The sequence below is a fragment of the Xenopus tropicalis genome, chromosome 3 (genome assembly GCF_000004195.4).
Source record: "Xenopus tropicalis strain Nigerian chromosome 3, UCB_Xtro_10.0, whole genome shotgun sequence".
Classification (NCBI taxonomy): Eukaryota; Metazoa; Chordata; class Amphibia; order Anura; family Pipidae; genus Xenopus; species Xenopus tropicalis.
Genome location: NC_030679.2, coordinates 50,506,524 through 50,529,109, shown reverse-complemented (window position 1 = coordinate 50,529,109; position 22,586 = coordinate 50,506,524). Strand labels below are relative to the sequence as shown.

Genomic DNA, 22,586 nt, shown 5'->3' with positions numbered 1-22,586 from the left:
TGTAAAGTATTGCTTAATTTCATGATCTCTCTTTGAACATAAAATAAGTTCCTGCCTTTGGAAGCAGCAGAAAGCCACATAATGTTAGTCTAGTAGATTGTTGCAAGTTATGCAGTACTGTCCTGTATTTGTAATAGTCATTCTAGGGCTCTCTAACTACTAAACAGCCCAAGGCCAACAGCATGATTAGAATATATCTGTATAATTTAGAATGGGTTTTCTCTGCTAAAGGTACTGATGATTGGTGTTTTTACTTGTGTGGATGTCTAGTAATTCACTTCTCTTGTCTTTTTTCCCTTGGTCTTCACCTCTCTTCCACAATCTTTCCTTTTCTAATGGGATGAAATTGTTGGCCTTTGGGATCTGTAGAGCCTATTGTGAAGAATGGCAGGCCTCCAACGTCTCACAGTATGCACTCCTTCCTCCATCAATATACAGGATCCTTCAAGAAGCCTCCGCTGAGAAGACCCCATAGTGTAATAGGTGGAAGCCTCGGTTCGTTCATGGCCATGCCAAGGAATGGGAGCAGACTAGGTAAACTTTATTACAATCTGAACAACAAGTGGAGGAGCAGATCATGCTATCCTTACTTGTTATTTTTGTGGTTGGAAGATGACTGCTGTAACTCACTTACTGTAGGCTTTAATGTGAATATTGCAAATAGCATATTAGGGTGACTTTTATTTAAATTCATTACAGCTATCACCTTCTTCCTCCATACCCAGACATTCTGCTTTATCAAACAATGAAGGCTAAAATAATTGACTGATTTAGTGAGGCAAATGCTCTTTCTACTCATACAAAAGCTTTACTGACCCAAGTTACACAGTCCTGTGTTGTTTGGCCCATACAGTAACTCATTCTACTTCCTTCCTGTGAGTCTTAACCTCGCCCCAGCCCATTGTAAGCCTCTGGCACTTTGGTATCATTTTATGTGTTTACATGTATTTTGGAGAGTTTTTCAGCCTCAGTCTTACTGTACATATCACATTTCTATTATTTCCTTGTTTCGTGCATGCATCAATATTGGTAGACAAATCAGATATGTTTTCAAGCAGAACACATATTTTAATGCTGCAGCATTTTACACAAACCAACACCCAAAACTGAATAGTGCTTTGATAAATGATCCACTTAATTGAGACAATTAATGGTAATGTGTAATTCGTTGCCTGCTCATTTACAAGAAGAATGAATCATTTTTAACTGGTGTTTCTTTTCTTGGGTAATCAATATTGGTTTGCTCCATATACCTGTACTTTGTATTGACATTCTGAGTTGCAATTTTCCTTGTCTAATATGAAACCAAACACACTATCATATCCAGTGCAATTGGCAAAGTGTATACTCCAGGATAAATGTATTGTGCCTGCTTTTGTGGTGTTTACACTTCTAATTTACTAGTTAAAGCTGTTTTGAGGTTGACACCTCCTCCCACCACCACCTCTGTCCACAGTTCAAAGTGTAGCCAACACCTCTGGGCATTTAAAGATTTTTGTAGCAAGTAAGTTGAAATCAGTGATGACTAATTTAACTTATTTTAAAGATCACTTTTAGCAACAAAGGGCTTGGATGGACAGGGTCTGATAACCCCCACCCTTCTAGCTTTCCTGTATAAATTATTTTAGTTTTTTGTAATTGTTATTAAATTCACTGTTCATTCATCTGTTTAACTGTTTACATTCTCTACTCTTGTGACTACTGAAACAAAGTAATAAGGGCAAGGGCACACTAAGTCGATTGGCCGCATTCCACCACAGATGGCTTTTATAGATGTGGAGGAAAGTGTATGCGGTCTTATTTGTACACCCCCACAGCTTCATTGACAGAAGCTACACAGAGCACATATCGTTATGAAAACAATAAAGTATGCATTTTCATGCCGATATCTGATCTGTGCACCTGAGGATGGATCCGCTTTCCTCCATGTCTATTAAAAACACCTGCGGAGGAAAGTGGTCAGTCTGCTTAGTGTATCCTTACCTTTAAAGGAAAAGTAATACTAAAAATTTTTAATTAAATAATCTATTCTACCCTGCCCCAATAATTGCCCTATCCGGCACACCATTTATTATTTTGAATGCTTTATTAGAAAATACCTACTAAAACTTGGCTTCCGGTCATTTGAAATAGGGTGATAGGCGATGCAGGCAGAATCCACTATGTAACGATCGATTGATCGATCCTTGCCTTCCTTCTGTATAGGAAGGAGTCGGGCTAGGATCGAGCAATCGATCGTCGCATAGTGGATTCTGCCTGCATAACCCTATCGCCCTATTTCAAATGACCGGAAGCCAAGTTTTAGCAGGTATTTTCTAATAAAGCATTCAAAATAATAAATGGTGTGCAGGATAAGGCAATTATTGGGGCAGGGTAGAATAGATTCTTAATTAAAATTTTTTAGTGTTACTTTTCCTTTAAAACGGCACACTGCTGCTGTACCAACTTTAAGGTATAGTTGCACTGTGCAGACCGGTGTCCCCCCAGCAGTGTTCCCTCTATTTTTTTTTCTCGTGTGTGTTTGTGTGTGTGTACTTTTTAAAGGACATGTAAAGCCTACATTTTCCCATTTTCCTACAATGTATATTAGTTGGGAACATCTCCCGCACCCATATGGCATAATTTTTTACTGCATATATCCCCTCCGTTTGTCAGCACCATCACATTTTCCTAAAACAGCTTTCTCCTGATGCCCATTTTTTTCTCTAGTACATCATCAGTTACATTTAAATCTGCAAACAGCAAGCGTGCACCCTTATTCAGCATAAATTTCATCAAGAATGCAGACTCACACAGGCAGAACCGTCTGATAAAAAGTTCTGCTTTGTTTGAGCATTGTAGTGATTCAGCTGAGCATAAGAGAGGAGGTTAAGAGAAAAAATAGCAGCAGACGGCTAAAGCTGAGTTTCTATTGGAACCAGCAATGCCATCTTTTTATTGGCTGCTAGAATGGAGGGTGTGTTTAGTAATCTGAGCTGAGAAGAACCAAGCATGCCCAGGAGCCAACAGCCAAAGCAAACTCCTGTGTGAGGGTGCCAAGTGAGTTACAGGAGGAGAAGGAATTCTAAGTAGACAACCAGTGTGACAGGTATTGAAAGATTTTAAGAAGAGGCATTTTTGTGTGTGGGGTTTACATGTCCTTTAAACTGTGTGTGAATAAGTATATGTCAGAATAAGTATAAAATTATTTGTTATGTGCACTTGCCTCAAAATGTGTGTGGAGCATGCCTTAGAGGAAACTTTGCCCTCAATCGCATGGATCGCAGAGATCACTATCTCCAAGCATTAGTGTAAAGGTTGCTATGCGCTAGCCAACTTTGGTGCTTTTCAGAAACACTTTTTTTTTTTTTTTTTTTTCATTAACAGACAAGGAAACCCTGATCATATATGCTGGTCTATAGATAGAGAACATAAAAATAATCCCACACCAAGCATTTCCAGTGTGCCCAGGACAACAAGCATTTCACAACTACCCAGGGTAGCTGCGAGCGAGCAGTCCTCTCCTGGGGCCAGTGCATGCACAGTAGTGTAAAAATGCTGACCTTCTTGTTAAAGTTCGGCTTCTTACTCTACTGTGCATTGCACCTTCCTTCTCCTTTAATGTATCTGAAAGAGAACTTCCATATTGTATTGTCTATGACATTTGGTAGTTGTGACAAAATGCAGACGACAGCACTGTGTGTCATTGCCTTAAGGCGGCATGTTCCAGGGGTGGCAACTTTAAGACAAATTTCCATTTTTTCTTTTAGAAAAAAAATCAACCATTTCCTTATATACAGCTTTGTGTATTACAATGTTAAATAATTTGACTTTTAGAAATGTGCTAGTGATTCATTTGCTGTGGGTTTACAAAATTTTTGCCTTGCTGTTTAAGTATTGACATTTTACTGTGAAAAATTAGTCCTTAAAACCCTGTCTGTCATTGTTACTTATATGCTGCAGGTATTTACAGAATAGCCTTTCCCCTCTATCCAGAAAAGCTTCCCTAAGAAAATAATATTATGGGTTTGATGTTTTTATTTTCTCATACCTAAGCACTCATACCGTTAGACTTCAGGAGATATATTTATAAAAGTTAAAATTAAATAGTGGTGGAATAACTATTAAAGGGTGTTAGAGATCAGCACTGCTGCTGAGCTCTAACAAGCAATTGCATACTTAAATCAGCTGAACACGTATTAGCAAATTCTCTTCTTTGATAAACGTGTCAATATGTCTGTCCGAAAAGTGTTGATGTCTAGGGAAAATATTGAAGTGCTGGAAATCTTTTAGGATTCTCCACTTTAATGTTTGATAAATGTGTCAGATTGGCCTTGGTGCATGCACACGGAGTGAATTTTACACACTCTGTAGCCTGTGTATTGGACCAACTGAATAGCCTGTCTGACTGTTTTCTAACAGTGTTGAAAATTCTTTTGGACCTGTACTGCAATGCCACATTGACATGGTCCTCATCTGATGGGCCTCCATAGACCTCAGTGAATGGGCCAGTGACCAGATTAGTCCATTTGACCCAGTCTATGGCCAATTTAAATGGGAAAATATACCTATCACTTGTTTTTTACAAAAGCTTATACAGTTTGGGTTATGTACAAAAGGTGCATAAAAACTGAGTTTCCAGATTTAAATATAAATTTATTTGTATATAAAGATATACCTGATTTCTCAGATTGAGAATAAACCATGATAGTCTATCTCTGTTCACAAGGATCTGTTCCCCACCCCCTTAGGGCTCTGGCACACGGTGAGACTAGTCGCCCGCGACAAATCTCCCCGAAATGCCATCCCACCGGGGAGAATGTAAATCGCCGGTGGGATGGCATACGCGGCACTGCTATTTCCCCCGAAATCCAAAAAAGTTGCCTTAAGAGGCACCGCGTATGCCATCCCGTCGGTGATTTACATTCTCGCCGGTGGGATGGCATTTCGGGGAGATTAGTCGCCCGCGACAAGGGAGATTTGCTGCAGGCGACGAGTCTCCCTGTGTGCCAGAGCCCTTAAGTGTAATGCAACACCTCCCTCCCTACCATGTTCTATTGTGATGTGTTTAATTTTGGGACTTGAAAGCCTCTCTGCTGTCCAGAGAATCTGTCCAACACAAAATCCCAGAATCCATCACTTCATAGTGGGACAAAGTGAGGGTGGTGTTGCATGTACAGGATGTTGGGAAATGGTTCTGATCGGTGGAATCAGGTATATTGTGTGAGTGTTGTAGCTACAATACAGCAGACCCTGCAACCACAGGGGGGAACAAGGTGGCCTGGGCTGCAATAGCACTGATTGAAAGTGATTATCAAACAGCACAAACTACTAGAAAAATAAATTTTCATGAAAATGGTTTATTTAGAATTAGATGGAACAGTGTTTTATTATGGACTGTATATATGCAATATAATTTTATAGAAACCCTGCATGTGGTTTGAGACTTTATATTTGGTGTTATAGTTTTCCTTAATTCAGTTATAAGTTACAGCTGACCTACATGTCGAGCACACCTTATTTATTTATTACACAAAGATAAGCGTCCCTATCCCACACTTTACTCCAAAGCCAGTTATAAATGTTCTCCCCAATCTTCCTATTTGTGTATTGCAACAAACCAGTGTTTAAATGGAAGAGAGAAAGAAAGAAAAAAAAGGTTTTTTTTGTTTTTTTTAAAGTAAAAGTTTTTTTTGCATTAACAGAAAAATACTACACTATATATTATTTTTTCTCTCTCTCTCTCCTGCATTTAAACACTTATTGATTTATGTGGTGCATACAGCTACATTCCTTTAAAGGAAAAGTATACCCCAGAATGAATACTTAGCCAGCAGATGGTTTATGTTATGTTAAGTGGCCTATTAAGGAATCTCACCAAACTGGTATATATAAGAAATTATTGCCTTTTTACATCCTTTCCCTTGAGCCACCATTTAGTGATGGGCTGTGTGCTCCCTAAGAGATCACATGACCAGAAATAATGCAGCTCTAACTGCAACAGGAAGAAGTGTGGAAGCAAAAGACAGCACTCTGTCCATTCATTGGCTGATGAGGCCTAGCATGTATGTGTGCCTTGTGTGTGCACTGTGAATCCTATGATCCCAGGAGACGGCCCTTAATTCTTAAAATTTTCTATTTAGATACTACAAAAAAAAAAAGTATATTTTTATGAAATTAGTTTATTTAGATGAAGCAGGCTTTTACATATGAGTTTGTTTATGCAATATATTTTTATAGAGACCTACATTGTTTTGGGGGTATTGTTTTCCTTTAAGTGCCATATGATAAAGCTGGCCATAAACAGTAAGGCCTATGCCACATGGGGCTGAGAATCGGCCCCTCTGCTCCAAAAACATTTACGTTGTCCCTTCTCCATGAAGAATTGAGTCCACCCGCGTTCAGGCACAAAATTGTAGAATACTTATGTTCACACACACATTATAAATGTCATAACATGACATAACCTGAGCAATTGGTCTACATGTTATTGTTCTTATTCAAAGAACTTTCTTTATCAGACAGGTAATTGAATACCACAGTAGGAAAAGGTTTAGCTGTAATTTTACCGGACTGGAAGTCAATTCTTGGTTCAACTTTTATCCCTTATTCTCTCTGCCCTGTTCTTACTGCCTGCCTTAGCCAGATGGGGGCACCTCGGAATGACATGCAAGGTTAGGGGTTGGAGGGGATGATACGCCTGTCCCTCCCCCTGCTTGACCCTTTAGAATTGAGCAAAGTTTGTTTACAGTAGGGTGTCAAAATAGCCACTTTGGACACAACACTCCATCCGGAAAGCTGGGGGCTAAATGTGGCTCTTCTTGGGGTTTTATAGCCCCTGTTAGAAAGAAGTGATACATTCATGTGCATTATATGCTGACAAAATAAGTATTGTGAATTCTTATGGGAGCTTGGTGTCTGCAATTAATGTATTGACTGTAAGCCCTTAGCTTTAGACAAGCTATTTTATTACTTCATTATGCTCATAAAACAAGTGGCACTTGTATTGTGTTTTCTTTTTCACTTGAGCCAATTTAGTAGCTTTATGAAAATGCTTCTGCAAACACAAGCAGAATCCATGCAGCACACAACAGCAATCATTCTATAAACTACTGTTCAGATTCTGTGCTGTAATTGCAACAAAATGGAATGCTATTACTTACAAAAGAATCATTTGTACTGCTGGATGATTTAAATTGCTTCTTGTACAAACATAATGCCTCTCAGAGAAACATGGCACAGGCTCTCTCCCTGAAATATGCAACTTGGGTTTGTCATCATATCTTTTGTAATGCCTTACAGTTGGTGCATTATATGATGGCATGGAAAATACCCCCACCTAATAAAATACGTAATCTATCTATTCTACTTTAAGTTTGTTTTGTCAATGAAAGGGATATTTTATATTAACCTCCTGTAACCTTTGCTTTGCACTATTTTTTAGCATTTAGAGTTGTGTATGTCTTTCTGCCCTGTCAGTGGGAATTTATTAAACAAGAGCGTTCCATTTATTAAACAAGTGTTCCTTAAAAAATTAAACCTTTGCCTTAGGCTTATATCATAGAGGGATATATTCTATAAGGTTAACATCATTAGAGGACATCTACCTGCAGCTGGTAGAGGGAGTAACTAATAGTTACAGGTATTAATGTTTAATATCCCATTTCTAGTAATAACCAAAATGTATATCCATTTCAAATGGTATCTAAGCCCAAAAAAAATTGATCTTTGGATCATTTTTGCAATTTACATTTGTTGTTCCTGAAATTTTAGCAGTTTTAGACTGCTAATGCTGGGCATTTGGGTCCAACAGCTGTATTTGAAAGTCAGTTTGTCAGCAACTCTAGCTTGTTAGTGCACTTTATAAGAACTTTTTTTCAGAGAATGCTGTACAATTATTTTGTTGGGTATAGATCCCCTTTAGCAGAGGTTCTACTTATAGGGCTAAAAGCAGCGGATGGGAGCTCTAACTAATGTATATAACTTCATATTTTGTATTTTGTGCATCATTGCTATAAATTATGCAAAGCCATATTTTAAAGCACCACTTTTTGTTAGGTAAAAAAAAACACCTATATAGGTTGCATAGATGGATATGGGCTTTTCTAGAAATCTGTCAAGGAAAGCATATTCATCATTACATTGTGAAAATAAATTTATAATCTCATGAAAATGAACTTTGAATAAGATAGTCATCTCAGTGTTGCCTTGGTGGGTTTTTTATCGTTTTTAAACTGTAGAGCATTATTTTATTATTATTATGATTATTGATATTATGATCACCATGTATTTATAAAGCATCAGCAATAGCATTACTTCTTAACCCCATTTTGTTTTTCAGATATAGTACATGAAAACCTAAAGATGGGATCAGATGGTGAAAGTGACCAAGCATCTGGGACATCATCAGATGAAGTTCAGTCACCAACAGGAGTGTGCCTCAGAAATCGAATACACAGGCGCATTTCAATGGAGGTAATACAGGTCTATACAGCTATATGCCTATTTGTGTGCTTGTTTTAATGGCCTCCTATAAAACCTCCTTAGGAACCATTCTTTGTGGTACATTTATACTGCTTTAAATTGCCTCTGGGGTTGCTTTTGTAAAAGCATACTGTATATTCTATTGTAATTTTTTAGTGCCACCTTGCATGTAAACATCATGCCCTAGGACTCTCAAGTAGCTATGAAGGGTTAATTCTCTAGTATAAAATCATTTATATCTTGGTCAAATAATTGATTTTCATAGGATGATATCCTAAAAGCTGTGGTAGGATTTTGAATGCTCCAAATGAGTTGTGTGGATTCATGCAGACAATGCAAAATATCAAATTTGTGTTGGTTTAATACTTACATCTCTAAAATAACTATTATCTTACATTTCTGGCATGTTTAGCTCTCCAGGTACCAACAGCTCAGTGGCATAACTATAGAGGAAGCAGACCCCACAGTCATGGTGGGCCCTGGTGAAGGGGTGATTTCAGACAGCAGGGTCAGCTTCCTCCATAGCCACTCTACTTACAAAGAGTGTGCCCACCTGCTGCCTGTACAGGCAGGCACATGCATGCACTTGAGAAGGCATGGGGGCTGGGAGGCAGCTAGGTATGTTGCTGGGTCAGTTGCTGAGCAGCGGGCCCTTCTGAAGAGATTTTGCAAGTCAGAGCTGATTGATGCCTGAAGGCAAGGTGCTCTATGCACTATGTGATTTATGAAATAGCTGGTATAAGGATGCTTGGTCTTTTTTAGTAAGTAAGGCATTTTATGTTTTTAAATGGGTAAATAAAGATCAAGTTTTAGAAGAACATCCTGCTGTCCGGAGTGCTTGACGTTACCTTTTTCAAGTTTACTTTTTTAGTAAGACCCTAAAACTCCTTTGGGGTTGCACCCTGCTGAGCACTCCAGGTTATATCTTTACCCACCAAACTTGACCTTTGTTATTGGTGATGATGCCACTGGCCTTTCCAAAATTCCTTTGGAGTTGGACAGATTGGAGAAGTACCTTGGCAATCTGCTTGAAGTAGTACCGACACTAAAAAAAAAAAGACTCTTCAAAATATGAATGTACATTAAAAGTTATCTATAGGCCGTGTTGATTATATTTTAGTGATAGGTCTGCTTTTATAAGTAATTGTTACTTGAAGTTCCTAAACCTAACTGTCAGTTATAGTTTCTAATGCTAATGGACTCCTGCTGCACAAATATGCCAGCCCCCTCATAGAGGTTTAATATCTGGTGTCAGTATCTCTGTAATAGCAAACAGTTTTACCATTTTATCTATAACTGGCTGTTGCATAAATCTAACATATTTCAATTTATGCCACAAAAAAACTGTCATCCTGTAGACTTTCCTATATGTAACAGGATTAAATATGGATATCTCAAATTGCTAATTGGATATATGCTAATCCAATTAAGATAATCCCCAATGAACACCTTTATTATAGAGCAGAACCATCACACACTGTCATCCCCAACACAGTTGTTAACTGAACGAACACCACCAGAAATATTCATTTCATAAACCGTTTAGTTGGGAATGACATACAGTATAATAGCTACAGGTTATTTTCTTACTTATGATGTAATCACTTGATATAACTTTTTTCCTTGGGACCCAAGGTTTTGTATAGATATATATAGATATTTTTTGTCTCCTATTACATGAACTGTGTAGTGCTTTCTCTTTTTTCTCCTTCCATTGAATCTGTATTATATTGTCACTCCCCCACGATTGTTCAGTGTTGGAGAACATTCTGGCTTTTCAGAAAAATTATATTGCACGGATACAGACGCCCCATTGACAGTGCATCATTGAAATTCCACAGTTGCATTGTGAGACTGAATATCCTGTGGATCTTGCAGGCTTTGTTTAAACCCCCAAAGAGGCGATAATTGCTAATTTAACCTCCTAGCATACATTTTTGCCTCAGATACTATTGGATATTTGAAATCATTCCCTGGGATACATGTATCATTTCTTTCCTTTCACCTAAATTTCGTTAGCTGGGATAATCAATCTGAAAACTTCACTTGAGGTGCTTGTTGGGCAGATGTTATACAGTTACATTGGCTAAAGTGGCAAAAGGCAAGCAATTCAGTTTTACTAGACATTACGTAGTTCTTGCATTTTTGGGGAATTTTTCCAGACATTTTTAAGTAGGTTACTTTTTATTCTTTATGAAAATTGATGCTTTCCAGCTACAACAAGGAGGCTGCAAACTGTAATTTGTCTATTCCAATTTGTGAATATTGGGTCATGTGGCTAACCCCCATAATTAACATTATTGGAAGATGCTTTCTGTGAACTTTACATTTTATGGTTTAAACTAATGGCAGCTGACTTTTTCCCTCTACTCCCCTTTCCCCACCACCTTCTTTAGAGGTCAAAACAGATAAAGGTATTTTTCCACTACCCAGACTGCTATGGGTACAGCAATCTGGAATGTATTAATTTTCCCTAACAGCAGGGGGTATTCTAGAATGTAATTAGTCTCCCATAAACATTCCTTTAATATTGACTATCTGGCACTTAGCCATCCTTCCCCTTTACCTTACGTACCACACCAGTCGGCAGATATTTAATGAGCGTGACCTAATTTCTCTACTGCTAAATATGCTATTGTTGTAGTCACAACAGCACTTGACTTTAGGTTAGGGAGTGCACCAGGAATTATCAGGAACTACAGATCAGCCCTTTAGGTACTGCTTGGGCCGAATGTGTCTGCATAAACATGGAACATTGTAAAGTAGCATTCACTGGGGAATGAAGTGCTTCCCTGCAGCATTGTGTCATGAGTCAGAACCCTGTGGAAGTTATATTTTTCCAAGTACTGTATTAAGATACAGTACGAAGCACCAATTTTATTCAAATCAACCAACAGGAAATTCAACCCACACATTGTTTTCAGGTACAAAATAAAATAGAATTGGTACATTAATTTACTTGGAAAAGTTATAACCAATGAGAAGCATCCTGTTAATGTATCTTTCTTTATTACATGTTTTCAAGCTTATCTGTATAACTGGTCATAAACCAAGATCAATCCCAGTGTCTTGTACTTTTTTTTAGATATAGCTATTCATTTTGTGCATTACATGTACTTGGCTGATCGAAGTAACATGGTGCAAATATGCTAAATTTCAGTATGCTCAGTCAGTACCTACACTTAAACTGCCGTAATTGTTGATTGGCCACGTCATGTTAAAACTTGTTGAATAGTTTGCATTGTTCTAGCAGTTTCAATTCTCCTCACTATCTCTGTAGTTCTTTGTCACAGTGTAGTAATATTTTTTAGCAACTTAAAAACTTCCTATTCTGAGATGAGATGTCCCAAAAAAATAAAAATAAATGAAATCAACCCAACTGGATAATTTTGCCACAAATATGGATTCATGCTGCATAGTTACCATGTACCCGGGTACTGTTTTATATGTGAAATGGCCTTCCCCTAATTTCTTAGGGCTTTCTGGTTAATACTCTTTCTGGACAATCTATCAATACCATATACAACCAAAACAGTTAAAATGAAAAAAAAAACAACCTGTGAGCTTCAATAGATAATGGTATCAATTTTCTTTTTATTTAACTAGATTCCTTAAGTAATGTGCTGTTAGTATACTTTTATCCTGTATGTGTGAGGTTTTACTTTTTATTTTACACTTTCTGTGCTCTTGCTGGTTATAAACTGCAACCTCCAGCACCCTCAGTCCGAGTTTTATCCATTCGGTAAAGTGGGAGACATTACATTAACATTTATTTATAAAGCGCCAACATATTCCGCAGCGCTGTACAATAAGTGGGTTACATACATTGGACATACAGAGTAACATATAAAGCAATCAATAACCGATACAAGAGGTGAAGAGGGCCCTGCCCAAAAGAGCTTACAATCTACAAGGAGAAAGGGTTGAGACACAAGGTGTGGGAATGGGCATGACCAGAGTTGTGAGAGGTGTGGCACAGGGTGTTGCTAAACTAGATTAGGGTAAGCTTCTCTGAATAAATGTGTTTTTAGAGATCATTAGAGACATGCATTACTAACATTGGTGCCTTAAATCTTGATCTAAGTCTTGATTGACTCAGTGGTGTAACGGAACCTTAATGCTGTATAGGTTTTTCTCTTGTGCAATCTAAACTGGGAAGCAAAAATGTAAACCCTTATTGATTAATACTTTTATTCCTCCTTCTGTATTTTTCATATTTCTCTGTAGGTGATTTAAGATAAGCTGAGCAATCTGGGAGCAGTCTTTCAATCTGGTGACCTTTTTACCTTTTCCTTTAAAAATGTTTGGCTTTAACCCAAAAACTGATTTGCTCTTTTGTGAACAAGAAAAACAAGCTGTACTGGAATGTCTGCCTTCAGTATAGCAGCTCTCTATGTCATATTTCTTGCTCTTATGAGTGTGCACAGGGAGAGTTCAGCCTACATCTGGCATGATTCAGGATTCCTTCACACTAGGTAGTGTCAGACTCTATTGGGTGGATTTACTGATCTTTGAATTACCTCCTCACACAGATTTATTTGGTTGATGTTGTATGATATAACATGCCACAACCTGACATGTACATAACAAAAAAGAGTAACTACATAAACCTCAATAGAAAAATGGTTTAACTTTTGTAGCTGGGATGGTTTTTCTGTCGGATAAAAACGGCATGTAAAAATAGTGAGAGCAAAAGCTGCCCATTCAATTAAAGAGAGCTCTTATGGCAAGATCACCTTATGTCCTGTGGGCCAGTGATTCTCATACTGTGGGCCTACAGGTATTCATTTGGCAAGGAGCACATCAACATACCAATGCAGCCTTCGTCTGACAGTCTTCTCAAATCTGGATGATTTTTGGCTAGATATTGGTTGGGCAGGCTTTCCTGAGGGCCAGTTCATTGGCCAGTAATCTGCCAACACAGTCTGGAGAGCTATGTTGCAGCTTTTATTGACCCATGTAAAGATACCTTAATTGAATGTGGTGCAGTGATTAGAGTTGCCACTTTGCAACGCCAAGGCCCTTGGATCAGTTGTGCAAGGAGATTGTATGTTTCCTACTCCTGTTTCCTCTCATACATGCATGAAGGTTAAGTGGCCCCTCTCCTGATAATGTGTGAATGTGATTTGGAACCTTAAGGTTTAAGTTCAACTGGGGCAGAGACCAATGGGCATCATACCTATCTCTGTAAAGTGCCTCAGTATTAGGTGGTTCAGTATAAATAAAGAAAAATAATTCATTCAGTTTGTTTGCTGAATATCTTGGCTATAAAATAACTAGTATTTATGGTTCCTGTGCCATAGGTACATATAAAAGGCCCAGCATGGGCAAAGACAGCACTGTTGAGGAGCTGTAGGTAGAGGTATAATAACTGACCAAAGTGATATGCTTTATAAGCAGTTGTGCCCTGAGATTTAATTCTGTCAAACAGTTTACATTTGTGTATTGATTAATTACTTGTTCACCCACACTCACTGACCAGATATCTTCTTATCAAAGTGTTTATAAATGTTGTTTTGCCATTTCCCTGTATTTATTTTTAGTTCACTTTAATCTGAATGATTTAAATGATTTTAAGGCATATATAAATACAGACAATTTTAGTCTAGCTTTTGTCTAGTATTGGGGAGTGCGTATGGTACGCATAGCTTTGTTATTCTGCCTTTCTAATCACTACTCCGTGCAATGAATGGTTCTTCCCCTGCCCCAGCAATGCCAAGCCACACTCTAAGTATTCTTTCTTCATTGGATACTTACCCTTCAGGACACTGGCTACTAGCCAAACATAAGCTGGCCATACACGCACCGATAATATCGTATGAAACCTTGTTTCGTACGATATTCGGTGAGTGTATGGCAAGTCGGTGAGTCGACCGATATCGCAGGATGCTCACCGATCGGGCCGGGTTAAAAGATTTTGATTGGGCGCCATAGAAGGCGCCTGAGCAAAATCTGCCGTCAGGGCTGAATCGGCAGAAGGAGGTAGAAATCCTATTGTTTCTACCTCCTTATCTGCCGTTTCAGTCCTGAACGGTTAGTGGCAGATTGTACGACCTTAATTCTGCAATCAAAAATGTAAACACCTTCATCTAGGCATTGCAAAATTCCAAGTTGTTTATACATTTTTATTTTCTTAAGATTTGTTGTTTACCTTAGTACCTTTCGAATGTGCTATTTTGAGACAATACCAATTCATCTTTATTTTTCTATTATTTGTGTGTGGTTTTTTTTTAATTACTTACCTTTCTGTTTAGCAGCTCTCAAAAAAAAAATAGTTACTATGAGTGGCTTTAGTGTGACATGTAGGAAATAAGCTGCAGGTATTGGACAAAATCTGGTACAAACACATGATTTTTGTATTGCAGGTATCGGACCCATTATCCAGAAAGTTCCGAATTATGGAAAGGCCATCTCCCATAGTCTCCATTTTAATCAAATAATTCACATTTTTAAAAATGATTTCCTTTATCTCTGTAATAATAAAACAGTACCTTGTACTTAATCCCAACTAAGATTATTTGAGGCAAAACAAGCATATTGGGTTTAATTAATGTTTAAATATTTTTTTTTGGCAGACTTATGATAGGAGATCTGAATTACAGAAAGTCCCCTTATCGGGAAAACACCAGGTCCCGAGCATTCTGGATAATGGCTCCCATACTTGTATACGCATTGAACAGTAACACAGATGTAAACTGACCACTGAATAAATCTGCTTCTCATGTTCTCTTCCGCCAATGATCGTATAGAAAGAAATGGCATTTACAAACCTTTTGTTAAAGTATGACTGCATCATCAACTTGTTTGTTTTTGTATCAAAAGCATTCATCAGCCTATGGGTGAAGACACACTGAGCTACTAGTAGCAGCTACTTTTTCACGACTAGTAAACTCCAGAAATTACCTTGCCATGACAATACTGAGAATTGCCTCTGCTCAAACACACATAGAGACAATTATCAGTAAATGATCAGCATTGTTTATTTTAGTAGCCACAAGAAGTAACCACTACTAGTAGCTCCGTGTGTCTTCACCCTATGAGGTCACTTGTTTCCAATTGTCTTAAAACTGGTTTTACATTTGGTTGTATTTGACTTCACCATATGGAATCATGCATTTAGGACTCTTTGGTTACCCTGCTAATAAAAATCTCTTGCCCAGAAAAGTTCAATTTTCATGTTAGACTTTTATCTTTGTCCCTGCCCCAGTCTCAAGCACAAGTAAAATTTTTACTACATCACACGTCTGTATCCTTGTCATTGTGTTTCAGGCATTTAGTATTTAAACTAATGGGCCAACACCCTTTAGAACTGATTTTTATCAGTATGTATGTATGTGTGATTTGTGAATCCCAGACTATACAGCAGTCAGTGAACTAATGTTTTCCAATTTCCAAATAGGCGTATAATCTGGAAGCGAAAATGCTTGCTGAAACAAGAGAAAGTTATTTGTAGCAGGTGATTACTATTAATGGACCAATGTCATATTTATTTGTAGACTATGTACAAAGCATTTGAAACATCAAAGCTTTAATAATGTGTTGGCAGCTTTAACAAGCACAAATGCTACAAGAATAATCTTAAAAATAAAGCCTGCATTAACGTGCTTTTTTTTAATTTAACCAAGGTGACTAGTACATTAGTGTTAAAGGATTAGTAGAGTACAGTATAATATTAATTGGACAGGGTAGAAATGGTACTCTAAGGATGATGTAGAGGAAAATAACCAAGAGAAAAGACTGAGAATTGTATTTTAGGCAGTATTGAAAGGAATGCTTGTCCAATACCCAGGGCAGCTCCTGCTAAAATTTCTGTATCATGCTAAATCACAATTTTTTTTTTTCCCTAAGACTTCAGAGGGTTAGATTATTTGTTAGGTACTCTCTGTGCATGAGCAGGTTTCTTCTGTGGGGTTTCATGTTATTTCCTATATTCATCTATGGTGATTTTCCTCTCACTGCAGGACTTATGCTGGGATTATGCTGCTCCCTGCTGGAGATAGAATACTTCTTTGCTTTAAACTAAAACCTTTAATTTGAAAAGAAAACAATTGCTTGAAATAGAAAGCGAAAGGTGCTTTGATTATATTTTCTATGTACACAGAAATACATAGAGCATACAGAGTTTTCCTCTGTCCCCCATATCAAGAGATTTAGTGATTTGGCAAAAGAGATATTTCTGTATAGATGGCAGCAGCCCCAGAAAAGGCACTGCCAAGATATGGTTTTATTTACTTTGTAAGAGAGTAATGAGACTCATTTATCATAACTAGACAAATTTGTACCTGGGCAGTTTAATTCAGATTAGCTAGTTTATTATTCACCATAGCTTGCAGTCGAGTAGTAGTTTCTCTTTGTAACAAAGACATTCAAGGCTATGTAATAAAAGGCAATAAAAGTTTGCCCAGGAGCAGTAACCCATAGCAACCAATCACCAGGTAGCATTTACTGGTCACCTGTTGCTATGGGTTGCTGCTCCTGGGCAAAGTGCCTTTTATTACATGTGTGGCTATGCTTTCTTAAGATTTCTTGCTTAAAGCAGAAGTTGTTTCAATGCAACTATTGTAATTTATTTTCCAAATAATTTTTTCACTAATTCGTTTTTGAACATATTTTTTCCTGTTTCTTGCACGAAAACACACCTTTACAATGTAATTAAGCTAACTGTATATTTTGAAGGCAAGAGAGTCATTATGCAGAATTCATAATAGAAGTAACAACCTCCCTTCTACAATATAATTAGTTCAAGGATATCCATGGGGCAATTCACTGATATTAGTCATATTCAAAGTCATAACTGAGAGCACAGTTTATCAACAGTCAGAATTCACATGAGGTTTTCATTGGCATTATACATGCAGTTTATCTATTTATCTTTATTTAGATTATCTTTCTAAAGGCTGGTGTGCTCTGGTGTGGAGTAACTTCTAGTTATGTTAATGATAATGTATATGTAAATGTATGTTTTTAGTAAATATAAGCTTTCTTTTAAGGTAGATTTTTAAGAATGTATTAGCGTTATTTTTTTTCCTGTGGTAAAGCTGATCAGTAAGGCAGATTATTGGCTCTCTAAACTGTTACATTGCTTCATTAGTTGGTACATTTCTTAGCAGCATCTAAGGCATAGAGGCGGGGCAATATATGATTGACAGCTGGGATTTTTAAACGCATTTATAATGGGTATGGATGTGTTGATAAAAAAAAAAAAAGGAATTTGGGTTTTATGCTTAATTTAAAAAAAAACTTTTATTATATGTGTGGGTGAAAGGCCCTATTTAAAAAGAAACTGAAAAAAGTTTTTTTTTTTGTTTTCTGATATACTAGTTAAAAAAACTGAACTGAAGAAAGCTCTTTAAGGAATGGAAAAAGATTTTTAACATTTGTGCTTGTTGAATATTGAATTTGACATATGCTGTCAATTTTGCTGTCCATAAACACACACACACACACAGCATATGTTATTTGATTGGGCCAAAAAGACAGGTATACTGCTGGTGTTTTTGTGTGTCTATGTAGTGCTAAGTATTTATGTCTGCATATTTATTTAATAGTAAATACAGCACTTCCTCCTATTAGGGTATATAGGTATATAAATGCTACTCATCTCAAACATAGCATTTAAGGTATGATCACCTAAATTAATTAATTTATTTATGTTTCAGGACCTGAACAAGAGGCTGTCACTTCCAGCTGATATTAGGATACCTGATGGATATTTGGAAAAGCTGCAAATCAACAGTCCTCCGTTTGATCAACCTATGAGCAGAAGGTCACGTAGAGCATCATTAGTAAGTTTTCTTTCATTTCTGACCTACTTTAGTACATTCTAAGTAGAGGATACAATCTGTTTATTTTGGTGTGGATAACTTCTATTTATTATTCTTGTATATCCAGTGTGTGGTAAGTAGGTAGAATGTGTGCTCACCCACAATTTATTCATTCCTATGGGAATTTTAAAAGTGTATTTATCAGTGGGCGAAAGTAAGAACTCACCATTTGATAAATAAGCTTATAAAAATCCCGTAGGAATAAATACAAGACAATCAATCATCCTCACTATGTTAACTGCCTTTTTATAGTGTTTTATTGTCCCTTCATTAATTCTCAGGCTGAGTTTTTGTTAATTCTGCTACATCTTGTATCACGTGCAGCAGTTTTTAGGCAATGGCTTAAAAGCAAGGTTCAATCAATATTACTATTTATGAAATTTGTATAATATGGCAGTCCTATTTCTAAAAGCTAAATCGTGCCAATGGTGGAAAACCTCATGGCAAGAAAAGTCCTTTGTATAGTAGCCCCCACAAGCAGGCAGGGCATCCCCAGTGAATTAAATCACTAACCTTATGTTCTATGTTAGTACTTTTCTTCAAGAAAAAAATGCACTGGCTCTGCGCTGCGACACCTTCATTTAAGTATTTTGGTGCAATTGATTCTGCGCTTAGCTAGGAACATTTTTACTACAATGCACATGCACAAGTCTGGCAACAGGGCAAGGGATCACTGGGAAATACTGATATGATGGTGGAGCAGCACTCAGTTGGAAGGAACCTCACCTCTTGCATTTTTTCTTTAAGGATTAGCTCCTGTTTAAAGCTGGCCATACACGCACCGACAATATCGTACGAAACATCATTTCGTACGATATTCGGTGCCTGTATGGCAAGTGGGATATCGCAGGAGGCTGCTGATATCGGTTGACTCGCCGATCGGCCAGGTTTAAAGATTTTGATCGGGCGCCATAGAAGGCGCCTGAGCAAAATCTGCCATCAGGGCTGAATCAGCAGAAGGAGGTAGAAATCCTGTTGTTTCTACTTCCTTATCTGCCGTTTCAGCCCTGAACGGTTAGTGGCCGACCAATGGTCGCACGAAAGATCCCAAATCGCCACGTGTGTGGCCACCTTAAGGGAAAATGTTAGAGATTTCAGTGAGTGGTGTCTAACATATTGGCACTCCCCCAGTGAATTACTCTTTCTTTGTTCTTTCGAAACAATAAGCAATCTAAGCTTCTATTCTTTAAAATATACTGTGGCCCTTCCAACAAAAATATTCATATATTTATGTTTATCTTTCTTTTTTGCCTTGCAGTCAGAAATTGGCTTTGGCAAGATGGAAACATATGTCAAATTGGAAAAACTTGGAGAGGTAAGTAGATGCTGTTTTAATGCTTTAATGAAAGTGACTCCTTCAGCCACATGCTCAGCAAAGGATATTATTACTGTGTACCTGCCAATACATAAAGAAGAAGCACCTCCTCCAAAATAGGTTGGAAACCCCCAAGGGCCACTTGACTTATAAGAATTCAGGAGATGAGTATTAAGATAAAGGCTCACTTGGGCATTTTACCTTTTAACATAGCAATTTTAATTATATATATATATATATATATATATATATATATATATATATATATATATATATATATATATATATATAATATATATATACTAGAAGATGATCCAGCACTTTGTTTTTTTAGGGAGCAAATTAAGCATCATTTTTATTGTGATAAATTTACAAATAAAAAGCCAGAGCAGTTATATGACAAGTGGGCTGGACAAAAATAAGCACTTGTTGAAATGATGTCATTCAATTTTGTTGCAATGTTTTATTGCTATATTTACCTCTAATCTGAAATCATAAATCTATTACCTCATGTTGAATCTTGCTTGTGACTTACATAGGCAAAGGTCAGCATGTATATTGAGTAATACCAAAATCATTGTAACTTTATACAGGGTACATACGCAACAGTATTCAAAGGAAGAAGTAAATTGACAGAAAACCTTGTTGCGCTAAAAGAAATTCGATTGGAACATGAAGAAGGAGCACCTTGTACAGCTATTAGAGAAGGTAAAATCTAATGTATCTGTGCCTAATACAATTAAAGGGGCAAGCCCGTGAATTATTTTTGCTCAGTGAGAGAAAATAAAATTCAAATGCAACTTTCCAATATACATTTATTACAGTGGTGTTAATGGTATCTGTATGTCCCTTCTTAAACTCTGATCTGCTAGTTCTGACTCCTGAATCTGTAGCAGAATCCAGGTGAAACAAACCTGGAGAAGAGCTGACTGTTTTAAAAGAAATGAATGCTTTTAAAAGGAATGAGGTTTTTTTTTTCTGTTTTAAATATATATATATATATATATATATACACAGAAAAAGACAGAGCACACCCTAATAATAATCAACTGCCCCGGGTGCTTGCAAAAAACATGTATAAAGCAAGACAGTGAGCCGCACACACAGGGACTTAGTTAGAAGACAAAAAAAAATTTATTAATGAAAAAAATCCAACGTTTCGAGCACCAACTGTGCTCTTCCTCAGGGACAAACCCCCATTAATAAAAAAATGTTTTGTCTTCTAACTAAGTCCCTGTGTGTGCGGCTCACTGTCTTGCTATATATATATATATAGATATAGATAGATATATAGATATAGATAGATATATATAGATATATATATATATATATCTAATATATATATATCTCTTTCAGTCCTGATGGTGTCTGCACTCCAAGGCTTTAATATTCTGTGGGGTGCACAGCCAAAATCTGAGTATTTAGCATGAAATAATCCATGGCCGGCACACCCTTAAAATTCAAAAAAAAATTTTTTATTGAAAACTCATTGTTTAAAAACCAACTTTTCGGTCCTTATTAGGACCTTTATCAAGGATAAATATAAAGGTCCTAATGAGGACCGAAACGTTGGTTTTTAAACAATGAGTTTTCAATAAAAAATGTTTTTTTGAATTTTAAGGGTGTGCCGGCCATGGATTATTTCATGCTATATATAGATAGATATATACCACCCTGCAATAGATGCTTTAGTGCCTTACCTGCTACCTTGGGCTGGGATAACTGAAATGTTTTTTTTCTTCTTGTGCAGTATCATTACTAAAGGACCTAAAGCATGCAAACATTGTCACTTTACATGATATTGTCCACACGGACAAATCACTGACGCTTGTCTTCGAATATCTGGTAAGTACACACACACATGCAAGAGATATCAAATTTTCCAGTTTAGAATGTATTCCACTTAAAATTAATCCTCCCTGTTGTCTCTCACATCACTTTGCTAATTGTAGTTTAGATGTCATTGGCAACTCTTTGTGACCTTTAACAAGTGTCCCAGCATAAATTGTGGCCAGAGCTCTCTGTCTGTACATCTGTGCCCCAAGCCCACTTGGAGTAAACTGCTATATGTATTGGGCTAGAAACCAGGAAGTAGATTACAGCCTTATGTTCTGCTTCTTTGGAATATATTATCATGCTAACTAAGAACCTAGCTGAATAAGAATGTCTTCAGATATTGGCCTTAGTCCTTTTAGTTTCTCTGTAAATTAATGTGATGGAAAGTTGACAAGAACTTTATGGCACCAACATTTCGCTGTGGACAGAATTGGATATCCAGCAACAGACGGAGAGCACAGATGTTCTACAGTCATGTGCCACTTTTGAGTACTGTACTTTTATTTGCTCTTCACTAAATGTTATTGACCTTTTGCATGCCTGGTATAAAGCCATTAAGAAAACAATTTGGGTGCAATTTTATTACAAAGTTTTCTCTTAGGGCACAGTGGCCCTCCTGTATTTATCTGAATGCTCAATTATGCATTTTCATTTCCTGTACAAGCAAGGTTCCATAACACATCCGTTTCTTTTTCTCATAGGACAAAGATTTAAAGCAGTATATGGATGACTGTGGGAATATTATGAGCATACACAATGTAAAGGTATAAAGTGTTTCTTGTTATTTATACATTATCTGTTTACTGTAATTAAATAGAATTTCAAGCAACTGTTTTGCTAGTCGAGGTGATTCTTAGAGAGATAATATACATCTTACTGTTTATTCTAAGTTAGAGGAGTTGTGTTAACAGAGAAAGAAATACTTAATCATAAATGTTGTAGCTTGTCACCCAGGCTGCCCCATTGTGTGGGAGTGGAAGAGAGGGAGGGGTGACAAGTGGTGGGCCCTGCGTTGGGCACAAAATCAGCCTGTCGCCCAGCACTGGCCAGATGTTCTTTGGAATGTAACCCCTCCTCTATAAAAATATATATATTTTTTTTTTATAAAACTGTCTTTACATGTCTAGATTTGTTTGGGCAATTTGGCC

The 22,586-nt window shown here is 37.1% G+C and overlaps 1 protein-coding gene across 4 annotated transcripts in view; it reads left to right on the top strand.

Moving 5' to 3' along the window:
• cdk17 (cyclin-dependent kinase 17) overlaps window positions 1-22,586 on the top strand; it is a 98,664-nt gene that overhangs the window by 62,146 nt on the left and 13,932 nt on the right. For 2 of the 4 annotated variants that reach the window (XM_012958403.3, XM_018091901.2), the window contains exons 4-10: window positions 370-534; window positions 8,321-8,454; window positions 18,123-18,248; window positions 19,546-19,602; window positions 20,196-20,310; window positions 21,353-21,447; window positions 22,140-22,202. In XM_012958403.3, coding sequence (XP_012813857.1) covers window positions 370-534; window positions 8,321-8,454; window positions 18,123-18,248; window positions 19,546-19,602; window positions 20,196-20,310; window positions 21,353-21,447; window positions 22,140-22,202 — 755 coding nt within the window. 4 annotated transcript variants of the gene reach the window in all.